The sequence below is a fragment of the Eptatretus burgeri genome, chromosome 2 (genome assembly GCF_056783735.1).
Source record: "Eptatretus burgeri isolate ZD-2024b chromosome 2, Ebu_testis_v1, whole genome shotgun sequence".
In the NCBI taxonomy this organism is placed as follows: domain Eukaryota; kingdom Metazoa; phylum Chordata; class Myxini; order Myxiniformes; family Myxinidae; genus Eptatretus; species Eptatretus burgeri.
Window position 1 is genome coordinate 102,324,778 of NC_140962.1, and position 16,839 is coordinate 102,341,616.

Genomic DNA, 16,839 nt, shown 5'->3' on the forward strand with positions numbered 1-16,839 from the left:
GCCCGGTCGAGATTCGAACCCAGTCTACACAGATTGAAGTGCCTATCTCTAAGCTACCCTGCCAGCCCAAATGCAGTATGCCAACCATTTATACCGAACCATTAACTGGTGCCATTTTGATGTCAGAATTCTGAACAAAGACGGCGGATGAGATTCCATCATCATGGTGCCATTAGGCAAAGTGTGGACTGATTATCAGCATCAGTGACTGAACCACATGCTGTCATCTGGAGCAGGACACAGACTTCACAAAGCACTGTAACCGATACAGGCATCCATCCCTGGGGAAGGGTGGAAAAAGAAGGGCCCCATCAATTTGCAAGAGCTTCTCAATGGTGTTCATGCAATCAGCTGAGCTAGGGGCTGTGAGTTTTCTCACCTTCGATAACGGAGTTAAAATAAACAAGAACAAAACACTACCAAGAGATACAGATGGAAGTGGCAGCGAGTCGAAATTACTTTGCTTTCTATGGTGGGGGAATGTCTGTCAGTGAGCTTCTCGTGCGTGAAAAGTGAATGGTAATGGAAAACCGCAGCCCTGCCCTCATTCTCAAAGTTGCACAATGGAGTTTTCTATTACCACCAGGAAAGTTATCAGACCAGCCATGCAAGCTGCAAAATCTTCCCTTTTGCTTCCCACCCCCTCATCCCCGCTAAATACACAGACACATGTGTCTTTTGAGCTTTATTCAGATTGCGAAGAAAATCAAATGCTCGAAGGACCGTTTGCTCTTCCTACTCGAGCACTTTCCCGACCACGCTGCGATGCCAGACGCACGTGTATTCTGTTGGTTTGTCCATTGTCCTTGTAATTTGTGGAAAAAGTACATTTATGTACTTTCATCACTTGCATGAAAGGCAAGCAGCTCCATAAGCCTGAGACGACGAAAACAAATGTTGAGGGTTATCAAAATAAAAATGTTATTCGAATCAACGAGTTGTGTGCTGGGATTTGAAAGGATAGTGTACAAGTTGGAAGACTGATTGGGAATTGTTAAAAATTTAAAGACCCAACTATCAGAGAGACGTCAGGCCGAAGCATAACGACTGGATATTTCCATTAAAAGGAAGAGAGCGAATGCACACAAATTGAGAAAGGAGAGTAAAAATGTGATGGAAGGACCCGTAGAATGTGGAGTCTTCTTTGAATAATCAAACGTTTCAAATACTTCTTCAATACGACTGCACTCTGTTACCATCTCAGGAGCAAACAGGCAAAGCAGGTCAATTGTGTTTGCACAAATGGCAGGCCAACCAATGGTTTCCTTTTGATAGGGAGAAGAAACAGAGTGTAATATTAAATCCTAACGATGTTGGCAATTTCATAGTTGTTGAGCTTCTGATGTTGAACGGACAAGTAGCCCCTATTAGGCCTGTGCTGTGCTTACGTGAGGCGTTCAAAAGGTTCAGCTGTTAGTTCTCAAGGACAAAATACTTGCTCAGATACTCAGCGAACAAGCCAGCGAACAATCCATGGGGAGTCCCAAGACACACCAGCATTAAAAAAAAATCTATATGCAAGATTTTTAATTAGTAAAGGGATGTATTTCTTGCTAATTATATACTTGTTATTAAAAAAAAAAAATTAGTATTAAAATTTTTTTTTCAATCGAACACAAACACACGCACGCACACATCGAGCGTGAACATAGAAAGCAAAGCATTACGACCGGATATAGTACTGAGGTACAAAAAAGAAAAGAAGGCATTGTTAATTCATGTTTCAGTACCCAGCGATTTTGGCCGACATAACATAGAAATCAAGAAAATTATGAAATACCAAGACCTCAAAAATGAAGTTAAAAGATCCTGGAAGTTGAAGAATGCCAAAATTGTACCTGTGGTTATTGAAACAATGGGAATAATAAAAAGGAACCTTACACAGAGATCTTAAAAACCATCAGTGAGAATATTACTACAAAGGAACTGCAGTTGGAAGCTGTCCGGGGGATGGTAACAATCCTCAAAAGTGCCCTCAGAACAAAACTTTGAGAACAACAAAACTTCACAACTTGGCCCATAAATCATGATCACTTACTGAAAGGAGGTGAATACTTTGAGCCCTGGGAGGATTCCATTCCACCTTCTGAAACCCGCATGTGGAGATAACAACAAACGACTATATATATATATATATATATATATATATATATATATATATATATATATATATATATATATATATATATATATATATATATATATATATATATATATATATATATATATATATATATATATATATATATATATATATATATATATATATATATATATATATATATATGAGCCTGGTGTTGGCGCAGTGGTTAAGGCAGCGGCTTGGGATCCTGAAGGTCCTGAGTTCAAGCCCCGTTGGACCACTGAATTAATACACCAGGGGGTTGACTCAGCCTGTCATCCTTCCGAGGTCGGCGAAATGAGTACCAGTGTACTGGGCCGGTGTATACCCCGGTTAAAATAGGTGTACCATATCCCTGTGTCGTAAGAGGCGACCAGGGTTGCGTCAGGAAGGGCATCCGGCGTAAAACATGTGCCAAATCACTATGCGGATCATGCGGATGATTCGCTGTGGCGACCCCTAACGGGAGCAGCCGAAGGAAGAAGAAGAAGAATATATATATATATATATATATATATATGACATCTACGAATTGTGATTAACAGATTCACCCTATTATAAATCAAACAAGAAAAAGAGTAATCAGAGATTGCAAACCCTCACCAGGACTTCTTTTGTGTGGTGTTTGTGTAATGGTGTGTTACATGATTAATAAAAGACATAACTAGAACTGCCACTTTATAACCGCTGGCAGTGATGACCGGGTACCAAGACATCCTGCTTTGATGCAACCCCGCTTTGATCAGACACCTGGCCCTGACCAATGAGGTTTATTATTATTATTCAATTGAATTGACAAGGGGCTTTAAATAAATTAAATTCAAATCAAATGGAAGACCAAATAGTGGGGCAACTTCGCTAAATATAGCATAACAATTGTGCATTTTGTGAGGAAAGCACCAAATTTGGCACACTAGTAGCCAATCATATTATGAACAGATTTGGATATTGGGCCATCTCAAATTCAGCCGCTGATGGTTGTGGCAGCCATTTTCCACTGCCATCAAATATTTTGAGATGGCCCAATATCCAAATCTGTTCATAATACGATAGGCTACTAGTGTGCCAAATTTGGTGCTTTCCTCACAAAATGCACAATTGTTATGCTAAGTTGCCCCACTAAAATAGGTACAGTCCTGAATTGGAGTTATCAGAAGGAACCCAAACAAGCAAAAAGAAAAGATGAAGTCATCAGGACGAACCTGAATTGGATTCACATTTCAGCTGCTCTGCCTCTAACCTCAAACCCATCCAGGCACAGCCAAGTGAGTCTGATTTAAAATAACAATAATAATAAATAAAAAAGAACCCACATCAAAAAAAAAAATCAAATAATTCTGGCTGCTAGACCATGCATCCAATCGAGTTGAAATTTAAAACATGTATTCCCCATCACTACGAGATTATAAATGTGAAGTTTCACTTTGATTGATTAAGTGGCTCCAGAGAAAACATTATTTAATATTCTCTTCAATCCAATATGGCTGCCAAGCCACTTCAGAGAAGAAGATCTTTTGAAGTTTTTCTTTTTCAAACAATATGGCTGCCGAATCACGTGACCGATGATATCACCAATTTGTTTTCTGTGGACCATTTTAACCCTAGATGACCCTCAAAAATGTTCATATTCATCAGATGTAGCGTTCTTCATGTGCAATTATGACATCAAAACGAAGGCATCTATGATGTCACCAGAAATATCATACATTCCCCATGAGGAGTACTTGCCATGTGCCAAGTTTCAATGTTTTCCTTGGTGTGGTTTCAGTGATACAGAGGTCCAATTTTTTCCCCGTATTTCCAACATCGGTGCCAAGACACGTGACCTATCACGTCATAATTATCATTAAAACATTATACATAAGTAGTCGCACCAATGGTATAAAAAATTGTCTCAATCTGACAACCAGTTGCGGAGAAAAACATGAAAGTTCTGCGCAGACAAGAAAACACAAAGACAGACAGACAGACAGACAAATGGGACCCAAACACAATACCGTCTCCTTTGGCGAGGGTAATAAAGTTGACTCTCTTTAAAGGAAAGTCTTTTGATATCACAATTGCAAAATATTGTCATAACATATTCATTGTATGAATCTTTTTACAGTTATCATGTCACGATTTATTGAACATGTTATTAATTTGAAAGGGAATCGAAGCACACACGGTCATGAATTAATAACTCCGCACATTTCCCCAAAGTCTCTGCCTGTACTTATCACGTACGTGAAATGTCATAATTAACAATAAGATACTTGAACTCAATGAGAGAGATAACCAATGCTCCAAAGTTGCACAATATTGGTATTTTTATGCATTATTCTCTCCAGATTTCTTGCGATGGGAAGACCAGTGGTTCAATCAGATGCACAGTCTGTAACTAGAATAAGCAATCAGAGATTGCAGATCCCGCCCCCCCCCCCACGCCCCCCCCCCCCGGCAGGACTTGTTGTGTGTGGTGTTTGCGTGCTGGCGTGTTACGTCATAAATAATAGATGTAACGATACGTAATTAATCTTACTGTAATGGAACAAACGTGGATGTCACTGAAACTCCAAAATTGGCACGTGGTGGAAATAACGCCACCTTTGGTGATAGCCAGTATTACAAATCATCTCACTGTCTCATGATATGATGTGATCAATAAAAGTTCCTTCAAAAAATGATTAAAAAAACAAGCTCAAATGAGCTAAGATCCTCGTCCTCTTAATGATGACGTCATAAAAACGAATATGACGTCATTGTGATGTATCAGGTTTGCGATAAATTTTCTGCGCTAATGCCCGGCTCGATTCCCGCAAAAAAAATTCAAACAGCTTGCCAAGTTTCGGAGATAATGGTATAGGCGATTTCCATTAGTGGCGATATTATGATGTCAACTTTTTTTTCTCGGAAGAATTTCCAAAATCGGAGATGGTTACTGCCTGCGCGTGGGCTTTCTGCATATACATGGCAAGTTTCACGAAGATCCGATGAAAACTCTGGGTTGTGAAACAAAACATGTTAAAAAATAGGAATGACATCATAGAAATTGATATGATGTCATAGTGATGTATCATATGTGCGGTAATTCATCTCTGCTAATGCCCCGTTTGATTCCCGCAAACAGAATTCAAAACGCTTGCCAAGTTTCGGAGATAATTTTTTAGGCGATTTCCATTAGCGGAGATAGTTTGACGTCATAACTTTTTTTTCTAGGAGGAATTTTCAAAATCGGAGATGGTTACTGTCTGCACAGGGTATTTTTACATATACAGTGGGGAGAACAAGTATTTGATACACTGCCGATTTTGCAGGTTTTCCCACTTACAAATCACGTAGAGGTCTGTAATTTTTATCATCGGTACACTTCAACTGTGAAAGACGGAATCCAAAACAAAAATCCTGAAAATCACATTGTATGATTTTAAAATAATTAATTTGCATTTTATTGCATGAAATAAGTATTTGATCACCTACCAACCAGTAAGAATTCCAGCTCTCACAGACCTGTTAGTTTTGTCTTTAAGAAGCCCTCCCATTCACCACTCATTACCTGTATTAACTGCACCTGTTTGAACTCGTTATCTGCATAAAAGACAGCTGTCCACACTCAATCAATCAGACTCCAACCTCTCCACAATGGGCAAGACCAAAGAGCTGTCGAAGGACATCAGGGACAAAATTGTAGACTTGCACAAGGCTGGGATGGGTTACAGGATAATAGGCAAGCAGCTTGGTGAGAAGGCAAGAACTGTTGGCGCAATTATTAGAAAATGGAAGAAGTTCAAGATAACAGTCAATCTCCCTCGGTCTGGGGCTCCATGCAAGATCTCACCTCGTGGAGCCTCAATGATCATGACAAAGGTGAGGAATCAGCCCAGAACTACACGGCAGGACCTGGTCAATGACCTGAGAGCTGGGACCACAGTATCAAAGAAAACCATAAGTAACACACTACGCCATCATGGATTAAAATTCTGCAGTGCACGCAAGGTCCCTCTGCTCAAGCCAGCGCATGTCCAGGCCCGTCTGAAGTTTGCCAATGACGATCTGGATGATCCAGAGGAGGAATGGGAGAAGGTCATGTGGTCTGATGAGACCAAAATAGAGCTTTTTGGTTTAAACTCCACTCGCCGTGTTTGGAGGACGAAGAAGGATGAGTACAACCCCAAGAACACCATCCCAAACGTGAAGCATGGAGGTGGAAACATCATTCTTTGGGGATGCTTTTCTGAAAAGGGGACAGGACAACTGCACCGTATTGAGGGGAGGATGGATGGGGCCATGTATCGCGAGATCTTGGCCAACAACCTCCTTCCCTCAACAAGAGCATTGAAGATGGGGCGTGGCTGGGTCTTACAGCATGACAACGACCCAAAACACACAGCCAGGGCAACTAAGGAGTGGCTCCGTAAGAAGCATCTGAAGGTCCTGGAGTGGCTGAGCCAGTCTCCAGACCTGAACCCAATAAAAAATCTTTGGAGGGAGCTGAAAGCCTGTGTTGCCCAGCGACAGCCCCAAAACCTGAAGGATCTGGAGAAGATCTGAATGGAGGAGTCGGCCAATATCCCTGCTGCAGTCTTTGCAAAACTGGTTAAGAACTACAGGAAACGTCTGATCTCTGTAATTGCAAACAAAGGTTTCTGTACCAAATATTAAGTTCTGTTTTTCTGATGTATCAAATACTTATTTCATGCAGTAAAATGCAAATTAATTATTTAAAAATCATACAATGTGATTTTCAGGATTTTTGTTTTAGATTCCATCTTTCACAGTTGAAGTGTACCTATGATAAAAATTACAGACCTCTACGTGCTTTGTAAGTGGGAAAACCTGCAAAATGGGCAGTGTATCAAATTCTTGTTCTCCCCACTGTATATATGCCAAGTTTCAGGAAGTTTCGATGAAAACTGTAGGCTGTGAAACAAAAAAAGTCCACAACAACAACAACGTAAGACTTGGAGATCCTCCACGAGGATCTAAAAAATTATGAAGTGCATTTCCAACACTGTGCCGCCGCACATTGCACCCCAAAGGAGGACCGAGAAGGGTACTTCCTGCCCGGAGGATGAGTGCGCGCTGGTACGTTCCAATACTGAGTTAATGGAGGGATGGAACTCAAGTTCTAATCGTACGTATTTAATAGACATACATACTGTAGGTTCCTTATAGCCTGGTGTTGGCGCAGTGGTTAGGGCAGCGGCTTGGGATCCAAAAGGTCCTGAGTTCAAGCCCCGTTGGGCCACTGAATTAATACACCAGGGGGTTGACTCAGCCTGTCATCCTTCCGAGGTCGGCGAAATGAGTACCAGTATACTGGGCCGGTGTATACCCTGGTTAAAATGTGTACCATATCCCTGTATTGTAAGAGGCGACCAGGGTTGCGTCAGGAAGGGGATCCGGCGTAAAACATGTGCCAAATCACGATGCGGATCATACGGATGATCCGCTGTGGCGACCCCTAACGGGAGCAGCCGAAAGAAGAAGAAGAAGAAGACATACTGTAGGTTCCTTCTGATTGCTCCATCTTTGCTCTTTGCTTCTTCGGGTTCCTTCTGATAATTCCAAAGCAGTATTTCGTCTTTCATTCGATTACGTTCCAATAGTACATCATTAATATACGTACTAATGTTCCAATAATATATAATTTATAGATGTACACACACACACACACACACACACTTAAAAAGTATGTAATTAATAGACATGCTTACATTTCGATAGTATGCAATAGACGTACTAACGTTCTGCGCAGACAAACAGATGAGGGAAAAGGAACCAGATACAATACAGTACTCTCTCATATGGTGAGGTTAACCAGTTCATCGTCATGAACAGCTCATGATAAAGAAAAGGAGACAACTGTTGTCACAATGTGCATTCGAGTAAGAACCAGTGGATGACAGACCAGGGAGCTATAGGTGTGATGTAAGCAATGATGTGACATACAAACGACACCACCACTACCACTACCACGACTACTACAACAACACCGTCCACAATTATTTCAACCCTCTTGTGGGGTCAGATGGGAAAAGCTTTTGGCCCAGATCTTTCACGAAATGGTTGGCCAGGCCTGCTGCTCGACCGAAGACGATTTGGCAAGGAATATTGTGATTTGATCAGGGTGCCGGCGATAACTCGTCAAACTCAGCACAGAAGATACCGTGAGATATTTCAACGTCCACCAGCTAGCTAATGCTAGCAGATTGAAAAAAACACCTTATCGCCCATTCGAGGGATGGTGCACTTTGTGACGACTCCTGCTTGTGAAGCATCAATCCAACAGTTAGCACTCAATTCCGGAGTCAAACCCAGACGAGACAGCTCAAGGGTAACTGTGCTACCTCTGTACCATTCTGGAGAAGAATGACGTGGATTATATCCATGCAAGAAATGGCACGTCTGACAAGAGGAAGATGCTGCGACGATCTTAGTGCAAGGTTGCATATGTAAGGCAAATTCCACCACTACCTTTCACCAGGAATGTTTCGGTGCATGAACATTAAAAAAAACAGGTCCGCCGGCTAATGGGGACCGGGAAACTGAAAGTTTCAACTTTCTTAATAACACCAGAAGCATCTCCAGCACGTTGACACAATCACATTATTGAAGCTTCCTTAAAGATTCTACTTTCACCTTTTTATATAACGTAAGCACATTGATAAAGGCATTCCTTCCCCCCCCCCCCCCACCCAAGTTAAAACTGTATGTTATGAATTAAAGAGAGATAAAAGGGAGGTTGCAGATACACAAGCATCCAGAGGACCAGTCATGGTGAAACATTGGTGCTCTTTTCTAAGCGATGCAAGATGTGAAGCTATCGTCCAATTCCATTAAAAAAAGATAATATGATGAATTCCTTAAGAATCACAAAAGGTTTGTATATTTGATGATGTATTCATATTGGTCGATGTGGATTATGGTGAGAGAAATGGAGATGTTAGAACACCTGACATGTCTCGTAAGAAGCCTGTAAACTAAACAAGAAGCTACAGTAAAGAACAGGGTATGGAGAGATGGAACAGTTTGGAATATTGGGAAAAGGAGTTTGTCAGGAGTGCATTCTCTCTCCTTACTCGTTAAATCTGTACCGTGAGGACATCATGAAGAAATCAGACTTTGATGATATAGAGGCTGGAGTCAGGATTGGAGGAAGATGAATCAACAAACTAAGGTATGCCGACAACACTACTCTGTTGGTAGAAAGTAAAGAGGAGTTGATGAAACTGCTGCAGACAGTGAAGAAGGAAAGTGAAAAAACCTCATCTTCATTTAAACCTGAAAAAGATTAAAATTGGGAGACGATCACATGGAAACAGTGTAGAGGTTCATCTCCCTGGGTTCTAAGATTGAAGTGAGTGGAGAATGTGAAGGAGGAATTCATAGACGAGTCGTGGTGGGGAGAACAGCAATGTCAGGATTGACAAGGATCTGGAAAGACAAAGATGTGACAATCCAAACGTGGAGGAGGCCGGAGAGTGCTCCGGTATTTCCAGTTGCAATGTGTGGATGTGAGTCATGGACAGTGAGAAAGAAGGAAAGGAAGAAGATTGATAGATTTGAAATGCGGTGTTTGAGATGAACGTTAAAATTCCATGGACTGCACGAAGAACAAACAAATCAGTACTTAAAGAAATTAGACCACCATGTGCAAAAGAAGCTCTGATGGTAAACCAGAAACTGTCAGGCTTTGGAGACATCATGGGTGCAGAAAACGACAGTCTGGAGAAGTCAACCATGTTGAGTTTGATTGAGGAAAAGAAGAGGAAGAGGAACACCTTGTACGTGCTGGATGGATGGGGTAAAAGCTGCAACCAAGCTGTCTCTGCCAGAGCTTCGGGAAGCAGTGCAGGATCGGGATGTTTGGAGAAATCTCATCATGAAAGTCACCAGAAGTGAGACATGACCTGCAAAACTATATCACGAGATAACTAGTCATGTTGGAGAGGTTGGGAAGGGATGAAGAGGACAGAAGGGGAAAAAATTTGAAGAACATAGAAATTCAGAAGAAAAAAAATGAAGATTAAGGAGTGAGGAGAGAATTGAGAGGATATTTGAGGCAGATACGAGTAAGGGCAAGAGAGGAAAATGGCATAAATGGGGGCAATCAGTACACTTTTGCATACATAATAAATAAACGACCCCAAACAGTAGACTAAACAATAGTCTGGAGACCCTTGTCAGCACAGTACACTGCGCATACCTGTTATGACGACGGTAAGGGTGACCAGGCGCTGGTGATTGCTGTCGAGGTTCCCACTGAGTCGTAGCTCTCCAGTGCGGTTGTTGAGGATGAGGAGGTCGTTTCCTTCTTCAAAGGTGTAAAGCAACTGGTCTGAAACATCAGGATCATAACCCGGCACTCGACCGATGATCCCTGAGGGGAAACTGTTGGACTTGTTGGTCATGTAGTTGTTGAATATAATCTCGAAGTTCTCAAGGACTGGACTGTTGTCGTTCTTGTCGATAAGGCGAATGTTCACAGTGGCTCGGCTGACCAACGGCGCCGACGTGGCCTGCACCACAATGGTGTATTGAGATTGGGACTCGTAGTCCAAGTCGGTCAATGCCGTAAGTTCACCAGAATAAATGTCCATTTGAAAGGCTTCAGGAATATTACCCTCCACAATTTGATAGTTTATGATGGCATTTCTGCCCTCGTCGGGGTCCACAGCAGTAACCTTAGCAACCACAGACCCCACAGGACTGTTCTCTTCAATGAAAATGTCAAATTCATCGGCGTGGAAGACCGGCGGGTTGTCGTTCACGTCAGAGACGGTGACTATCACTTTGACCGGTGTTTTCCGAGGTGGTGTCCCACGGTCTTCCGCGTAAGCCGTGAGGTTGTAAAGCCAAATCGTCTCACGGTCCAGCCTCCGTGCGGTACGGATAAGGCCCGACAAGGTGTCGACCTCGAAGTCCCCGTTCCCGTCATTTCCACTTTGAAAGGTATAGTAGATCTGTCCGTTTATTTTTGAGTCCTTATCCTTGGCAGAAATCCGTACGATGCTGGTTTTCAACGGTGCATCTTCACCTACCGAGGCGTAGTATTCATTTTGCAAGAACTCCGGGCTATTGTCGTTCACATCAGTCAGAAGAATATCCACAAACGTCGTGTCAGACTTTTGCGGGATGCCATTATCCTTCGCTGTTATGGCAAGCGTGTAACCGTTTTGGTATTCGTAGTCCAGCGGGAGCAAGGTGTTCACGGCACCAGTATCCGGGTCTATTTTGAACTGTGGAGTGTTGTCCTCCATGAGGTAAGTAATCCGGGCATTATCCCCAATGTCTTCATCGGTGGCACTGATCACCACCACGAGGCTTCCAACAGGTTGGTCTTCACCAATACTTACTGAGTAATGAGAGCTTTGGAAAACCGGTCGATGCGTGTTAGCATCTGTTACATTGACGTGCACGTATGACTTGCTCCACAGCTTGCTGTCCGAGGCACGGATCGTCAGCGAGTACCGTCGTTCCTGCTTGTAGTCGAGCGGTTGAGTCAGTGAAATGAAGCCGCTCTTGCTGTTCATGGTGAACCTGCTGCGGGTATTACCGCTGATAATTTCATAGGTCACAATGTTGTTCAGGTCCCGGTCGGTCGCCGTCACTGTGATCACGCTCGTGCCCACGGCGGCGTCTTCGTTCAGGCGGACGTTGTAAGTATCCTGTGTGAACTTAGGTTCATTGTCGTTCACATCACGGACGCTGATGCTCACCATCGCCGAGGAATTGAGACTTCTCTTTCCATGGTCTCGTACTACCACCGTCGCGTCGTAGCAATCCAAAAGCTCACGGTCGAGCTCAGAGGCCACCGTGATGAGACCCGTGACATTATTGATGGCGAATGGAAATCCCGGCGGAATGTTGGCAAATGAATAGGTGAGGCGAGAATTTTCTCCGGAATCAAGGTCGGTAGCGTGGATCTCGTGCACGGAGTGACCAATGGGCATGTCCTCGTAAACGGTGCTTTCAAAATATGGATTAAGCAGCGGGGGGTTGTCATTTACATCCTCAACTTTAATGGTAACGACGCTCTTGCTCGAGCGATGAGGTCTTCCGTTGTCCTGCACCCGGATATTCAGCACGTAGTCCTTCTCAATCTCAAAGTCCAGCGGAGAGACAACTTGGATCTCTCCGGTGTTGGGGTCAATGGAAAACTGCCTGGCTCCATTCCCACTTATGATACTGAATTGTAATTTCGCATTATCCCCTTTGTCGGCATCGGTAGCGGACACCGTGAGCACGGTACTCGGGATACGGACGTCCTCCGAAACAGACACGCGGTAACGCTCTTCACTGAACTGCGGTGCATTGTCGTTCTCATCCAACACGACGATAGAAACCGTGACGGTGCTGCTCTGAGGACCCGGGTCCCGGCCCTCATCCCTGGCCTCCAGGACCAAGCGATAGCGCTCGGCCTCTTCTCGGTCCAAAACGGCTGCGGCGGTGAGTTGGCCGGTGGTCTCGTCAAGCCGGAACATGTTCTGCGTGCCCCCTTCCTCGGACACGATGCGGTAATGGATCCGGGCATTGAGGCCCGTGTCCTGGTCCGTGGCAAGAACCTGAAGTAGAGGTTGACCCTCGTAAGGGTTCTCACTGATGGAGCCGTGATATTCTTTTTCCTTAAACTGGGGTCTATGATCATTTCGATCTTGAACGTCAATGAGCAGCGTGCACGACGCCTTACGCCTGTGCTGCCGATCAGTTCCGAGCACAATGAATTGATGCTGGTCCATGCTTTCGCGGTCCAACACCTGCCGGGTACTTACTACACCCGTCACATTGTTGATAATGAACATGTCATTGGAACGAGTATCCATAGAGGCAGACATCGTGTACCGGATGCCCGATGATGCGGGACCCGCTAAAAGCTGGATCACCATAGCCCCTGAAGGGTCATTTTCAGGAACTTTCTCCATGTAAATGGTTTTCTCGAAGCGAGGATACGTGGCGGCGGCCCGGACTCGCCTCGGCCGCTCAATTTGCTCATCCCCAGGTGGCTTCGTCGCCACCGGCGCCCAACGCAGCGCCACGTGCACCTGGAAGTCGAGCAATCCACGGGGATAAAGCGCGACCAGAGTCACTTCAAGCGGCAAGCAAACACAACGTGCCACACGCAGCACACCCGAGGCGGCGAGATCCTCAGAGAAACGTGCATCCTGCCTCTGGAACCCCCAACGACCATGGGTCAGCGATTCGGGCCACAGGTCGCGCAGGTCCACGAGGTGAGTTCCGGCGGACACGCACCGACCTCCCTCGTGGGGCCTCAGGGACACGGCGAGGCGGGTCGCGGGTCGGGGCGGCATGTTCGCGCGGACACGTCGGCACGACGGGCCGTGCCGGACTCGCTGAACGCGCAACGGGAAGAGCGCGCGGAAGCCGGGACGCGTCGCGCGCACAGCCACGAGGAGCCCGTGAGCGGGAAAACTCCGGGTCGACACGACGGACACCAAACCGCTCCGGACGCCGACGGACACCGGGTTGGCGGCTCCGTGTGGCCTTCGCACTCGCTCGACGGAATAAGTCCAGCCGGGTCCCCTGAGGGAGGCGTTGAAAAGGAGAGACCCGCCGGAATGGCAGCGGTTCGCGCACAACAAAGGACTCGGACCGAGAGCGAGCAGCGAAGGCAGAAGGAAGATCCATGGAGCGGCGGCTGCGCCCATGTTCAGTGAGTGCCGAGGTGAAGACCTTTTTTTGTCCTCCTCGCTCACGGATCGGAGCGCTTCCCCTCTTGCTCGGCGGTCACCTTCACATCGGCTTCCATCGTCTAGCGTGCTGTGCCGATCATCGCGCCCAGGAGCGCAGACAGCCGCAGGGTCAGGCTCAGGCTCAGGCTCCTCCGAGCCTGCACCATCCGCGCGCCGACACCCTTTACTCCGTCCACCCCTCACTCCTCCCTCCCTCCCTTTATCCCTCTCTCTCTCTCTCCTTCGGTTCTCTCGCACCTCCGCTCGCGTCTCAGGCGCTTTCAAGATGGCTCAAGCGCGTCCAACAAACACCCCCGACCTCGGAGATCCCCTCCCCATTCTCCCCCTCCCTCCCTCTATCATCCCTCTCCCCCCATTTCCCACCTCAGCGCATTAACATAATGGATTCCCCAATGGAGCTCAGTTTGCGACGCCCTTCATCTTGCAGGGGTTTACGGTGGGTGGGGGTAAACGGAGGCGGCAAAGGGGGAGTTGAGGGGTTGGGGGTTCGAGCAGGTGCCGGATGGACAAGCTCATCCCGCCGGTGAAGGGGGTTATTAAGGGTTCGAGAGGTGTGACTCGTGCAGGGTCTTCGTTTGACGGACTCTGGGAATAAAGAACAGGGCTTCGTGCCTTCAGAGGCCATCGCACGTGCAGCGAACACGTTCGATCGTTCACCATGACGACTGAGCCACTTGTTTCGGTCTCTCAAAACCCCTTTGACCCCGCCCCCCCAAAATGACGTCACTGTATACAAATGACGTGAGGGTGATTGTTGAGTTAAAGTAAAAAAAAAAGTATTTTTTTTGGTGAAAACGAGACATGTTAATGATCCGTCCTTTTCCTCAGCGAAAAGACCTCGTCACGTGATGATATTGAGATTTTTTTTAAATGATCCGTCCTTTTCCTCAGCGAAAAGACCTCGTCACGTGATGATATTGAGGAGATTTTTTTTAATTATGCGTCCTTTTCCTCAGCGAAAAGACCTCGTCACGTGATGATATTGAGGAGATTTTTTTTTAATGATCTGTCCTTTTCCTCAGTGAAAAGACCTCGTCACGTGATGACATTGAGGAGATTTTTTTTTAATGATCCGTCCTTTTCCTCAGCGAAAAGACCTCGTCACGTGATGATATTGAGGAGATTTTTTTTTAATGATCTGTCCTTTTCCTCAGTGAAAAGACCTCGTCACGTGATGATATTGAGGAGATTTTTTTTTAATGATCCGTCCTTTTCCTCAGCGAAAAGACCTCGTCACGTGATGATATTGAGGAGATTTTTTTTTAATGATCTGTCCTTTTCCTCAGTGAAAAGACCTCGTCACGTGATGATATTGAGGAGATTTTTTTTTAATGATCCGTCCTTTTCCTCAGTGAAAAGACCTCGTCACGTGATGATATTGAGGAGATTTTTTTAATGATCCGTCCTTTTCCTCAGCGAAAAGACCTCGTCACATGATCATATTGAGATTTTTTTAAATTATCCGTCCTTTTCCTCAGCGAAAAGACCTCGTCACGTGATGCTATTGAGGAGATTTTTTTAATGATCTGTCCTTTTCCTCAGCGAAAAGACCTCGTCACGTGATCATATTGAGATTTTTTTTAATTATCCGTCCTTTTCCTCAGCGAAAAGACCTCGTCACGTGATGCTATTGAGGAGATTTTTTTTAAATTATGCGTCCTTTTCCTCAGCGAAAAGACCTCGTCACGTGATGATATTGAGGAGATTTTTTTTTAATGATCCGCCCTTTTCCTCAGTGAAAAGACCTCGTCACGTGATGACATTGAGGAGATTTTTTTTTAATGATCCGTCCTTTTCCTCAGTGAAAAGACCTCGTCACGTGATGATATTGAGGAGATTTTTTTTAATGATCCGTCCTTTTCCTCAGTGAAAAGACCTCGTCACGTGATGACATTGAGGAGATTTTTTTTTTTAATGATCCGTCCTTTTCCTCAGTGAAAAGACCTCGTCACGTGATGATATTGAGGAGATTTTTTTAATGATCCGTCCTTTTCCTCAGCAAAAAGACCTCGTCACGTGATGCTATTGAGGAGATTTTTTTTAATTATCCGTCCTTTTCCTCAGCGAAGTCCTGCGTGCTGCGGAGTTCGCTGACCAGAGGGTAATGACAGCCCGGGCCGCATCACAGGGACACTTATAGATCCCGAGTCGCCGAAGCAAACGTTAAATAATCCAAATCACCAACTGGTGACGTCATTGAACTGACGTCATACACCTTCCACCGGACCTGATAAATATTTAATTATGAATCACGTGGTGTGGGGGGGGGGTGGACGTGTCTTCCATACGGGAATCGAACCCCCGACAAGACGACTCCTTGCAGTGTGCACCATCCTGTGCGTGTCACACACGCTGTTTGTGTCGGTGTCAGAGCACGTGACCAATTACTAATTAATAATAATCGGATTACCGATCACCTCGGCTCGAACACGAGTTAATAATATTTTCATATTCACCTGAGATTGACACTAGAAGCGGGGTCTGCCAGGAGACCCGAGGCCTCGGAGCCTCCTCCGAGCTCGCTGTCTTGCCAACGTTTGAATCCCGACCCAGCTCGAGAAAACTGTCACCCTGTGGTGTTTCACCTGCTCGTGGGCGACGTCCGTCGGGAGGATGCTGAGCAGGGTGACCCGACGTTCAGGATCTTACGGTGTCTTTCGTGAAGACCACAAATAAGGTGGGAAAAATTGGTCGACCGGTAGTAGTAATAGTGGTGGTTGTGGATTATTATGCCTGTTGTTGGCTTAATTGGGTGGTGGTCTTGGGATCTGAGGATCCTGAGTACAAATCCCGGCCCTGTTGAATTAATACCAGGTGGGGTTGACTCTGCCTGTCGTCCTTCCGAGGTCGGCAAAATGAGCTTCCTGGTATCCTGTGTCGGAGTGACGACCCGTCCAGGATTATGTCCAATCGCCAAGGAGACTGCTGAGGCAACACCAACTCTCTACAGTCCACACAGAGTATGGTCCCAATGGATGGGATGGTAGATTAATTATAATTAGTGGAAGGAAAGTAATCAATTAA

General features: G+C 45.3%; 1 protein-coding gene across 10 annotated transcripts in view; it reads right to left on the reverse strand.

The window, feature by feature from the left end:
• Nucleotides 1-14,072, reverse strand: part of CELSR2 (cadherin EGF LAG seven-pass G-type receptor 2) — a 357,573-nt gene extending 343,501 nt beyond the window's left edge. For 5 of the 10 annotated variants that reach the window (XM_085870525.1, XM_085870524.1, XM_085870521.1 and 2 more), the window contains exon 1: nt 10,311-14,069. In XM_085870525.1, coding sequence (XP_085726651.1) covers nt 10,311-13,770 — 3,460 coding nt within the window. In that variant the 5' untranslated portion in view covers nt 13,771-14,069. Of the gene's footprint in view, nt 1-10,310 lie in introns of all 10 variants that reach the window. The other 5 variants (XM_085870518.1, XM_085870522.1, XM_085870520.1 and 2 more) reach the window with 4 other exon arrangements.
• Between the last annotated feature and the right edge of the window lie 2,767 nt (nt 14,073-16,839).